Source organism: Gouania willdenowi, chromosome 7 (assembly GCF_900634775.1).
Source record: "Gouania willdenowi chromosome 7, fGouWil2.1, whole genome shotgun sequence".
Lineage (NCBI taxonomy): Eukaryota > Metazoa > Chordata > Actinopteri > Blenniiformes > Gobiesocidae > Gouania > Gouania willdenowi.
The window spans coordinates 5,530,321-5,542,482 of NC_041050.1; the positions used below are offsets into that span (position 1 = coordinate 5,530,321).

Consider the following 12,162-nt stretch of genomic DNA (forward strand, 5'->3'; position numbering starts at 1 on the left):
GGGTATTAGGGCTGTTTGATTATAGAAAAAATAGAAATCACGATTATTTTAGTCATAATTGAAATCACGATTATTCAAACGATTATTTGTCAACCAAAAAGTTATTTATTTTTTGTACAAAAAAACATAAAATATATTCTTTAAACATAAATATAATCCTTCAAACGCTAAAATCAAGTATGTTCACTTTTACACAAAACAAAACACTTGTTGTACGTGATGTCTTTGCTCTAGGTCTTCATCTTTAAACCCAAAATGTTCCCATATCAGAGAATTTGATTTGCCACTTGTTTACCAAGCATTTTTGCTGCATTTCTCCTGCCATGTTTCAAGACCACTAGCAACAACTTTCCTCTTGTTAGCCTGCAAGCTAGCTTTGGCTTTGATAGGGGCGGGGCGGAGGGGAGGAGCTTGCATGTGCGTGGATTAAACAACTCAAAGTTAGTATTAATAACATGTGTGTGCCAAGCTTTATTATTTGTAGATGTCCGAAATAGTGTTTGTTTTATTTAGTGAATAAAACATATACATATATATATATATATATATATATATATATATATATATGTATTTATATGTATTATATATATGTATATATATATATATAAAATTCTCGATTGTGTTATTCTTGTAATCATTGGGTGTAATAATCAGAATCGTAATCAAATTTTGATTAATTGAGCAGCCCTACCGGGTATAATAAAATGTATAATGAATAGCAATTTTCTATTCATGTAATGTAATTTTGGGGAATAAATACTGGAAAAAAAATAATAAAAAATGTACATTTGAAATTAATTTTCAACATTTAGCATCAGTTCACACAACAACCTATTTGAACAGAGCCATTTTAGTTGATATATGAGTAGTCCTCTTTTCGCTATTTTTTTCAAAATGTTGCAATTATTTTTTCTATCTGCGTTTGCATTTCAAAAAGGTTATTTGTTCATAAAAGTTGCATGTGAACACCTGGACGCGTCACCCACAGGATGATTCTCCTGTAAAGGAGGCCAGGCCAGCAGTGACTCCTCCATCTTTTCTTCTCATTGTTCGTTGCCATGACGATCGTGCACACCTCTGATGTCCCCTGAGAACCAGCGAGAAAGTAGATAAAACGAATTGAAGGAAAATCAAATGCACAGAAAACAAAAGGTGGAAACAAACATTTTGGGGGGAAAGGATAATGGAAGGACTTTGTAAGTGGAGCGAGGAAAAGGTTTTTCAGCTTTGACTCCACAAAAAGTAGCATTACTCATAATGTGCGTACGCCCTCAAACAATGTATTACAAATGTAACGTGGGCTCTGCAGAGCTGCACCAAGGCCACTGCGTCAGCGCCTCATTCACTGCATCTGAGATTTACAAAGCTTCTCCACGTTTACAATTTATTCCATCACGTGTGCTTTAGTTTTCACCACAAACCAGCAGCAGAAACTGGTGTGTGGATAATTTACAATTTTTAAGAAAAAAAACCCAACAAATTCACATGATTTCTATAACAGTTTTTCACTGAATCTAGACTACGATTAAATGCAAACAAAGCATGACTAAAGCTAACTTAAGCAAATACTAAATGTACAAAAGAAAAGTACATTTACTGCTAAATCCATTCAAAACAACATTCATCTCATCAGTATATCAAATATCATATATGAAATAAGAATGTTGATAAACACAGGATACATACTGTACATGAACAGAATAGGATTCAAGACAAAGAAGCAAAACACTAAATTTAAATGAGTTAATTAGTGACACTGGCACTGATAAATAACAAAAGGCAAACTTTTGCAAACTGTATTTGTAGAATACGTTTTCAAAAATAAATTTGCTCAAATTTCTTACAGTAAACATGAATAAATCAAAAAAGCCACAGATTTGTTTGCTTTATTGTTGTTAAATTTATATTTTCTATTTATTTAAAGTTTAAATAAATCTGAAATTGTTTATTATGAAACAGATTCATTTATTGCTTGTGTTCATTAAAAAATACAGGACAAGAGGCCCTTGAAAAAATAATTGCATATTAAATTGCAACCGCAATATTGAGGAAAAGATAGCAATTAGATTATTTTCCAAAATCGCCCAGCCCTAATAATTACGAGTGGTAAATTCTACCCTAAGAAATGCTTTTGGTTCACTAGTAGAAACGTTTGTGTTACTATAAAATGTGTTAATAGTAAAACCTCAAAGCTGAACATAAAACTGTTCTACTAGTAGACAGGTTTGTGTTATAGTAGACTTAAAATATGTTACTAGAAAAACTCAAAGCTTTAATAGTAAAGCCTACTGAGCGCTAGTTTGCTTAAAGCTTTATTAGTGGTAGTTTATTAGTATAACTAGTACACGTCACTAGAAAAACGTATTCACTCACCACTAAACCAAAATAGAGTACATGTATTAAATTTGAGTATTAGTAGAGCTTTACTATTGATGATGTCACTAATATTACATTTATGCTGAAAGTGCTCATATCCCTGTTTGTGTCAGCGTGTAAAAAGCCCATTTTTTTATTGAGATGAGTTACAAGGATACTGTATGTGGAGTAGGAGTGTGACGATATCTCGATTCTGCGATATATCACGATATTTTTTTCGCACGATCGATTATGATATGCTTGATTATGATTTTTTTTTTTTTTAACCTTTTCTGCTTTTTCACTAAAATGTGCACAGAAATGTTGTCACTGTTTGTTGAAAGAACCAATTTATTGTTTACTGGAATATTGCACTATAATGATGTCACTGGTAAGAAAGACCCTATTTTTTGTTTACAGAAAGCACTATTGGAGATACTTATTTGTTTACATATGTAAATTTTTTTACAGAAATGTTGCACTAAAATAGTGTCACTGTTCATAGGACACTTTTTCAATTTATCGTCTTTCAGAGATATGAAATAAAAATTGTATTTTTTCACTTAATCTTTTTTTTTCTTGTTATGTCATAGATTATCGTAGACTGATTTCGGACCAATATATTGATAATCGCAGTATTGTCATATCGTGAGACAAATGTTATCGTGAGCTTTGAATCGCGTATCGTATCGTATCGTGAGGTACCCAGAGCTTCCCACCCCTAATGTGGAGACGCTTAATAAAACACAGAGGTCATGAGCTTCCTGCTTAGAGATGCTTCAGGTCACCAAACAACTACTGATGCTCCCCCCTTTCACTTCTGTTTATTCTCATTTGAATTGGAATGGACACTGTCTTAGTCTGGGTAAAGGTTGACTTTGTCAGAATAAAAACAGTTCTTTTCCAGTCATCTTTTAATTCATCGTTTGTTTGCAGGGGGTTAAGTTGAGCCATCCTGTTGTACGATCCTATAGGGGTACGTTTTTTTGCATCATTGTCACTATTGGTGCACAATGCATCAATAAGCGTGCACCATCCTGCATACCTGATATTACAGCATGCATGCATTCACATATGGATGCTTTCCCTTTGACTTGCGTGCGTGCGTGCAGGAACATGCAATTGCCATATTTCTTCCTCAGAGCTCCAGCTGCTCATAAATGTTACATTCAGCCAGATTCAGTCAGGTTTGGATTACACGTATATACATCAGCTTCATAAAGCTGGAGGAGGCAAAGCATATTCAAAGGCAGCGTATTGCACGAAGAGGCGCTCCCACTGTGCAGCATGTAAATCAGTCGCTCCAGCTGACCTGAGCTCCTGGGAATGAATTCAGACGATGAGTAAAGTGATGTCAGCAGCTCAGTTGGTTTTCTTTGTGCATTCCTGTTAAGTTCTAAACATAAATATGTATCTGTATTTGTCCACGTGCATAAAATGTTGTTGTCATTAATCGCCTGCAGGGTTCAAAGCATATGTGTCAAAGTCAAGGCCCGGCAGCCAAATACGGCCCTTTTAAACCTCCAATCCGGCCCACATGGTAAAGTAGAAATGACTGAGGAAACATCAGTCATTGTGTAAACCAGGGGTTCTCAACCTTAGGGTCGCAAGGCTCTTGGAGGGGGTCGCCAGAAATTGACTTTTTCAAGATTTATATCATATTACTATGTAATTCCCTCATTAAAAACATGCCTGGAGGTTTGCCTTGGCTCATTCATGTATGTTTGAGTAATCTTTAAAAACGCCATTTTAGGTGAAATCGAAGCGTCATGAACCGTGTGCTACAGAGGGAAATTTATTTTAATTTTTTTTTAATATTTGCTGCATTCTCCCCAAAAAAAATGGGTAGCGTAGTTACAGTATTTAAGTATGCTATAGAATGGTACTACGTGCCTGAAAAAAACATGATATCCCCCTTTAAGAAACTAAGAATATTTTTTGAACAATTTGAGCCCATTTTTGCTTATTCTTATCATTTTTCTGCAACTAAACCAAACTTGCCATATTTTAACCTATTTCATCACTTTTTCTTGCCATATTTTTGCTCCTTTTAATGCATTTTTGCTACATGACTCCCATTTCTGCCACTTCTCCATCAAATTTCAATGCCTTTTCTGGAATTCTTTTCCACTTTCAAGCCATTTCTGGCACTTATAAAAACCTTTCCACCACTTTTCCCACTAAATGTCACATATGTTGGCTCATTATTGTCTCTTTTAACCTCTTTTCACCATATTTCATGCTTATTTTTGCCAATTAATGATTTGTCATGCCCATTATTTGCAAGTATACTCATTACCCCAATCCCCCTCCCCCATTTCTAGCACTTTTAAGCCCATTTTGAAACTTTTAACCCTTTTTTTTTTACCACTTTTTCTGTCCATTTTTAGCCACTCTAATTGGCAACTTTGAAACTTTGTTTTTTTTTCACCCCATTTCACCACCTTTTCCACCATTTTTGGTCACTTTTAATCCATTTTATTTCTGATTAAAACAAGGATTGAAATCTTTAAGATGACTTTATACTATGACACAAATAATAATAAACTTCCTGGATAACAGTGGATGTTATTCATATGAATATATAAATGTGGTTATCACAGATTCATAGAACAATGGACCATCATTTTGCTGACTTTATGGATGGACCCCAGAAATCTCTCCTCTATATTCCCCCTTATAGATGACCCTGTCTCTACATGACTGTTCTTCAATGTTCATGTCTGTGTTCAACCACCCTCTGCTCTCTGGCACCTTTATTTTGGGGGTCGTGGGCTGAAAGGGTTGAGAACCACTGCTGCAAACTACCAAATAATTTAGTTGGGGATATCTCAGTAGGGTTGTAATGGGGTGTAAAATATCTGGTAAATTTTGACAGGAACTTAATAATTTTGACTATATTAAAAAAAATTAATTTTTCAAGGGAATTATTTATTGAAATTAACCAGAAATTGGGAGTCATTTCACATCACTGTATCATATCCAAACATAGATATTGTTATCCATGCAAAATAATACTCAACAATTGAATAGATTTATTTCCCATTATTCAAATGGAGTTTCATTGAATTTGCAGGCGTTGGCAGTTTTCCCATGCTTACATTAGTCCGTTTTATTCTTGTATTGTTGGAACAAACCTATTTTTTTCAAAATCCTGCTCAATACTCAAATTATTTGACAGTATTTTCCCAAATTTAAATAACATTGTCACTACCTTTCATTTTTGGATATTTGTCGGTGCCTTATATACTGCTGTGTATTTTAGTTCAGGGGCCAAATATGGACCAGTTTGATCTCAAGTGGGCCACAAATTTTAGTTGGGGGGAAAAAAACAAAAAGTTTACATCATTGCGTCCTAGTTTCCGTTGTCATTTCAATTCACTTCAAAAATTCTTGATTTTGTTACCAATTTTTTGTGAAATTTAGAGGAATTGTGTCGAATTGTTCGTGAGAAATTACAAAATTTGTGGAAAAATTCAGACTTCTTTCCGCAGTATGTGATTAAAAATGACTGCATTTACGTGATAATGACAAAGAAAAAATGCAAGCCCTTAAAAAGTTGTAAAGTTTCAATTAATTGGTGAATTTGAGATATCTACAACTGGATTATTTGGTAATTTACACAATAATCCATATTTTCTCTGTCATTTTTACTTTCTTCTGTGGGCCAAATTTGGCCCCCGAGCCTTGACTTGAACACATGCGCTCTACATACATGCTTTTAAAGTAGCACTTATGTTCCCCACCTCTGTGGCCCACTTGAGATCAAACTTGTTGTGTTTGACCCCTGAACTAAAATGAATTTGACACCCCTTGTTTAAAGAGTGAAAATCTTCCTGTGAGTGACTCAGTGATGCATTGAAGTGTTGCCCCTCCCACAGACACATGCACATCACCTTTGACTGCACGTTAACAGCTGATTTCCTCTGTAGAGAGCATGGGAGTATGAGAGAGAACGGGGATGAATTATGAATCATGTAGAGAGGAGGTTTGCAGCAACAGAGAGTTTTAACATTTAATGATTTTTTTTCTTTCCAATGCTGCTGAAGACGACTAAAATGGATGCATTACATGTCGTTGCGTGCATTAATGCCACTTACACACGCTGATTTAACACTTTTCAGACACATTTAAATAAAAGGGAGGAAAGGTTTTAAGGAACGAAACACACATGATGCCGATTCCTGTTTTTTTTTTCTTTATGTTTAATAAAGATCATCCTCCCATTGTGTGTATATATGTACTGTATATATATATATATACACACTGCTACTGGATCGCCTTGGCAACAGCAACTATGTCCCAGTCCTGCCTCGCACCTTTTTTCTGTTCTTTTCTCTATTTTTGTCTCATTACCAATGCTGGTGGGAGTGGAGCTGGGTTCCCTTTGAAATGGAGACTAGTGTAACATTGTAATAGCAGCAGCAGTGGTAATAGTGTGCAGGTTAATTCATTGAGTGTGCTCTGAATTAGGTGCGAACTAATAAATGTGAGTCGAATGTATATTATCGTTCTCTGTGGATCCTAGCGAGTGGGTCCAAGTATTAATATTTTATTAGCACAAATGAGATTGATCTTCTTGGTGACTTTCTTCATAAGTTAAATCAAAAATGGTTAAGAGAGGGAGAGAAAGAGAGTGAGGGAGGGAGGTAGTGGCAATAGGATGGGAGGGGAAGGGGGAGGGAATGATGGGAAAAGGGCAGTGAGAGGAGAGGAAGCAGCAGCTCAGTAGTTACTCAGAGAGGATGTGCATAGTAACGCTCGCTGTGCGTGGAAGATAGTTGAGATTGGGCAGAGGGAGGAGGGAGGAGGGAGGAACCTGTAGCTGCAGCATCAGCATCCCTCAGCAAACACAGCACAGACTCTTCTCCTCTGTTTGGAGCCGGACGGCACGGAGGAAACATCACTTATATTTGCAGATAGCCCAGCGCAGAAGGAGAAAGCATCAAAGAACAAGAAGAGAAAGAGGAGGAGAAAGAAAGCTGGAGTGTTAGTGCTCTGCAGCAGCTGTAGTCATATAGGGCTCACCATCCGTTAGTCCGGGGGAGTTTTTTCTTTTTTTTCTTCCGAGGGGAAACAGGGGAGAGCATCGCAGGTCATTAATGCTCTCTCTGTCTCTCTGCCGATGTTTTGCAGGAGTGGTCCCAGCCAAGAGGAGTCCAAAGCTGGTGGTGAGTACTGGAGTGTGTGATCTTCATCTTTGCTCGTGTGTTTTGCATTTCAGACATGGAGGGGGGCTGGTTCTATTTAAAGAACAAATGTTGGAGATGAAACTCCGAAAGCTTCACATCTCTGTCTCCCAATCTGCACCACTTCCTTCTCTCTTCTGTGCTTCTCTTTGTTTTGCATCCTCCTCTTCTTTCTCCATGCCTTCCCTTCCCCTCCTGCCCTCCACGCTGCCATTCTGTGACTGATTATAAAAAAGCAGGGTCACAGTGACCAGCTGCAGTAAAAGGCTGGATAAGCTCAGATATAAGCGGAGAATAAGGGTAAAATCGTTAAAAAGAAAGGAACAGAGGAGATCATTAGTGTCCCAGTGTTGAATCCCAGATACAGAGGGAACAGGAGGACAAATGAAAGGAGGAAGGAGCTGAGGGGGAAGGTGAGGGTGGGGTGGGGTGGGGGGGTTGGATTGGGGGATGCCTGAGGAGGAGAAGCAGTAACAGATTGCAAAGTGACTTTTGATGGATAAGACAGGCAGAGGAAAAGGAGGAACAAACAGCTGGAAAGACGAGCTCTGTGATCAGCATCAGACTCTCTCTCTCAGGGGAACGAGGCACTTATTCAGGAGTTTAAAGAGCAAACGCCTCCTTTTTCCACCCGTCTCGACCCGATGAAAGATCGATTGAAGCTCAGAGAAGATGCCGCGGAGGACATCTTTAAAACGAATGTCACCTTGTTTCAACTCTAAGGTGTTTCCGTCGTACAGGCTCATCCACACTCAGTGATGGGTTCGATTTCCTGTCCCACGGTGGGACAACAACCTGAAATCCGTCCCCTCTCAGACAGCTGGATTTTAGGATTAGGATTAGTTAGAAATGGTTTGAAAAGTGTCGGAATGGTGGGCGTTGCCTATGAGGTCACATGGCTTTGGCGGGTGGAGGAGGATGAGCTCAGTGAGGGACCAACAGTGTCAGTCTGGATTAGCCTTTCAGAGAGAAAAAAGCTGCTTTTCTCCCCCCTGTGTTATGTCAGTGAAATGTCACGCTGCATGTGACTCCATGCCAGCCCAGAACAACCATTTTAGCCTCCAGTTCCCAGTACCCATAAACCTCCAAACATCATGACCAACGCACTCGTCTTCTTTCATTATGCAAGTCCCCAGCGAGCAAGTGAAAGTTACATTTTTCATGCCTTGTTTTTCTCATGAGACTCCTCTGCCATTTTAGCGTGTTGGTTCATTTATTCACTTTGGATAAAAATGATCCACTTGTCAAATTAGTCGTTTTTTAAAGTCGCTGTAATTAGGTTTCCTCTGTCAGGCTCGTTTCTCATAATGCAGTGAAGTGCTTCGTTATGAGCATCAGTAAATAACAATGTGACTTCTTGCATATTCTCTGGTTCCAGAATGAGATTTAAAACATGACAGCTGAAAACGATGACAGCCATTACACAATATTAGACTAAATTGTGCATTAGTAAAATTTTTAAACACTTCCATGGCATGAGTTGTTGCATCCATTTTCTGTTGGTTTGTCATTTTTCATTTATTAATAATGGGACATCGACTGATAATTGTGGATGATCCATGTCTGAATAACAACTCCACTGTATTAGAGGGGGCGTGGCTTTGGAGGAAGCAGGAGGGAATGGATGTAAGACTATGGCTGTGTTTGAAATGTCACACTCTGTACTATACACTACAAACTCAATGAGTATATACTATGATAAGTATGATGAGGATGTTCACTGTTCCCACTGAAGTATACTTCCAAGTTTCCCAAGATGCATTTGGAACCTACAACGACAAAAACCTGAATCACACTGAGGCTAAATATCTCTGTTGATTTTCCACCTTTGAAATGACCAAGTAGAATATCAACATGTGCTCATTTGATTCATAGACACATTTTACTCCGACATTTCAGAGATTTTCCGAGACCCTCCATTGTACTACTGACAAAACCTCCGGTTAACTTCAAAATAAGAGCCATATTTATTAAAGCATTTTAAAACCTAATGGAAGACATGAAGACAAGGGAATGTTTGATTTTTAGCTTGAAGCCGGTCCAGAACGATTTTACGTTCCACTCGCAATGCATCATGGGGCGGTTGAGTATGTGCCCACTGTGCACACTTAAAAAATGGAACAACCCCCGGTGCTATTGATACGATTACCGAAGTACAAGTTAGGGTTAGGTTTTATGCCAATATCGCAACATTTTTTAGGATTAAGGTTAGGTTTAAGGTAAGGTTTAGTCTTAGTCACATGACTTAAACTGGCCAAATAGGGACACTGCGTACGGAGAGAATGTCAGTATATTGATACGGCAACCGTACGGATAGCCAATGCCTAAAAAATGTCCCTATATAGTATACATCCAGGTATTTCTCGCATACTCAATCTTTTCATACTATCTAATGCAGGGGTGTCAAAGTCACTATAGTTCAGGAGCCAAATACTGTATGCAGCAGTTTCATGTCAAGAGGGCCATAGATTTTAAGTGGGAAAACAATTAATTTCAACATTATTGTGCCCTAGTTTGCACTTCTACCTATACATAAAATACAAAATATGTTAAAAAAAACTGACAATATCCAAGCATTTTAAATTTCCTAGATACTGTGACCAATTTGTATTCAGCTAAGAGAAATATGTCATAATTTGAGGTTTTTTCAACAGTTTAATGTTAAAAATGGCTGCAGCCATGCGCTATAATCACTGAGAGGGTTGAATTTCATTTACACAATAATTCATGTTTTATCTGCCATTTTTACTTTCCCCTGCGGGCCAAATTGGATGCTCCAAAGGGCCGGATTTGGCCCCCGGGCCATGAGTTTGACACATGTGATCTAATGTGAACGCACTACATACTCATTTTGACATCAGACAGTACATTAGTATGACATTTCAAACGCAGCCAAACTCTTTAATATCTTTGAAATGTGATGAACTTGTATTAAACTTGCAAGATTTCAAATGGTGAACTTTTGGTTATTTTATCCTATAGTTTTTGCACATTATTTCTCTGTCTTTATACATATTTTTTAATCCTTACCGAGGCATCTTTGCCTTAACATTGTATAAACAGGGTTTCCGCTCTGGGAAGTATCTGGGTGAGGCAAAGTTGCCTTGAGTTGAGAAAAAATTATTTATTTTTTTTCTTCAAGTGAATACAATACACTTCTGTATGTAAGAGCCCTGTAAAAAAAAAAAAAGCAATACATTTGTGATGTGTTCTTGTAACCATGGAAACCAAGTCACACTCACACAGGCGAACAGTTTAGGGAGAGATGCTTCACTGCGAAATATAAAAAGAACGACCTTGGAGGATTTCTTCTTCTGTTTGACCTCCATCGACACATTTCTTATTCCTCTCTCATTGATCTTGCCACTAACCCCGCCCCCCCTGCCCTCTGTTTATGTTTGTGTCGACCCCCCTTCCTCCTCCTCCACCCACATACACACTCTCTGCTGTCTGTGTGTGTCCACTCAGCACCAGTTGGAGAGGAAAGACAGTCAGAGCAGCTCCCAGCACAGTGTGTGCAGCCATCGCAGCGCCCACACTGACTCCCCCAGCCACCACCCGCCCTCGGCCATGCCGGGCGAGTTGGGGGCCCCCACGCCTGCTGCACCCACACAGCCTCTGCCTGGTCTGCCCCCCCAGGACCAGGTTGATGGCATGCTCACCCTGCAGAAGAAACCCGACCCCTTCAAGATCTGGGCCCAGTCCAGGAGCATGTACGAGAGTCGACGTGAGTATGACTTAATACACTTGGAATCAAACTGGTTGGACTTTTGCTGACTTTCACACTGAAACCAGTAATACAGGTTGGTTTTTAAAGCTCCCAGTAAGGGTAGCATATAGTCACAGTCAGGAAAGCTCAGATCAAAGATAAACCTCCCTCAGAATCCGACTCAGATTTAGAAATACTTCATTTATCCCAGTGGGAAATGACTTTGTTCCAGAGGCTTTAGCAATATTACAAATGAAAAGAATAAACACTAAACAAAGAAAGAGAAATGTACATAATTAAGTAAAAGACTGGATTAAAGGATTAAATACATTGCAGTAGAAAAAATAAAATTACATACAAATAATGATAATAGAAATATACAAATGTACAAATATAATACAGATAAATGTGGAGTAAAGTTTCTTTATTGTTTTTCCAGGTTGTTTGAAATACAAACTCAAAAAGAAAATCCACCTGAACAGTACATTTATTTTTCATTATACAAATGTATTATTATTATTATCATTATTAGGTTGTTGTTGTTTTTTTTTTACATCTAATTCAATCATCAGCCATTTATCCTGCAGGAAGTAGCACCCAAAATCAAAATGTAGCACCCTCTGGGATGAGGATGGATTTAGTCAGTAACAATGCAAACGCTAGAGATGCACGATATTTGATTTTTGTCTGATATCCGATACGCCTATATTTTACAACTTATTTGGTCAATAACCATTATTTTTTTAATCTAGTTTCTGTAGTGGGATTAACAAACAGAATTATTTTTTATACTCTTGCTCGCAAATACAGACATGAGACAGACGTATGTAACATCAGTAACCATTCCTAGTGCAAAATAAGAAAAATACTTCAACTAATGCTATGTTGCTACCTACCAACCTACTTACA

The 12,162-nt window shown here is 38.0% G+C and overlaps 1 protein-coding gene across 15 annotated transcripts in view; it reads left to right on the plus strand.

Annotated features, from left to right (window-relative positions):
* LOC114467420 (membrane-associated guanylate kinase, WW and PDZ domain-containing protein 1-like) overlaps positions 1–12,162 on the plus strand; it is a 126,178-nt gene that overhangs the window by 91,855 nt on the left and 22,161 nt on the right. For all 15 annotated transcript variants that reach the window (XM_028453700.1, XM_028453705.1, XM_028453703.1 and 12 more), the window contains 2 exons: positions 7,492–7,526; positions 11,013–11,271. In XM_028453700.1, the coding sequence (XP_028309501.1) occupies positions 7,492–7,526; positions 11,013–11,271 (294 nt within the window). The remainder of the gene's footprint in view (positions 1–7,491; positions 7,527–11,012; positions 11,272–12,162) is intronic.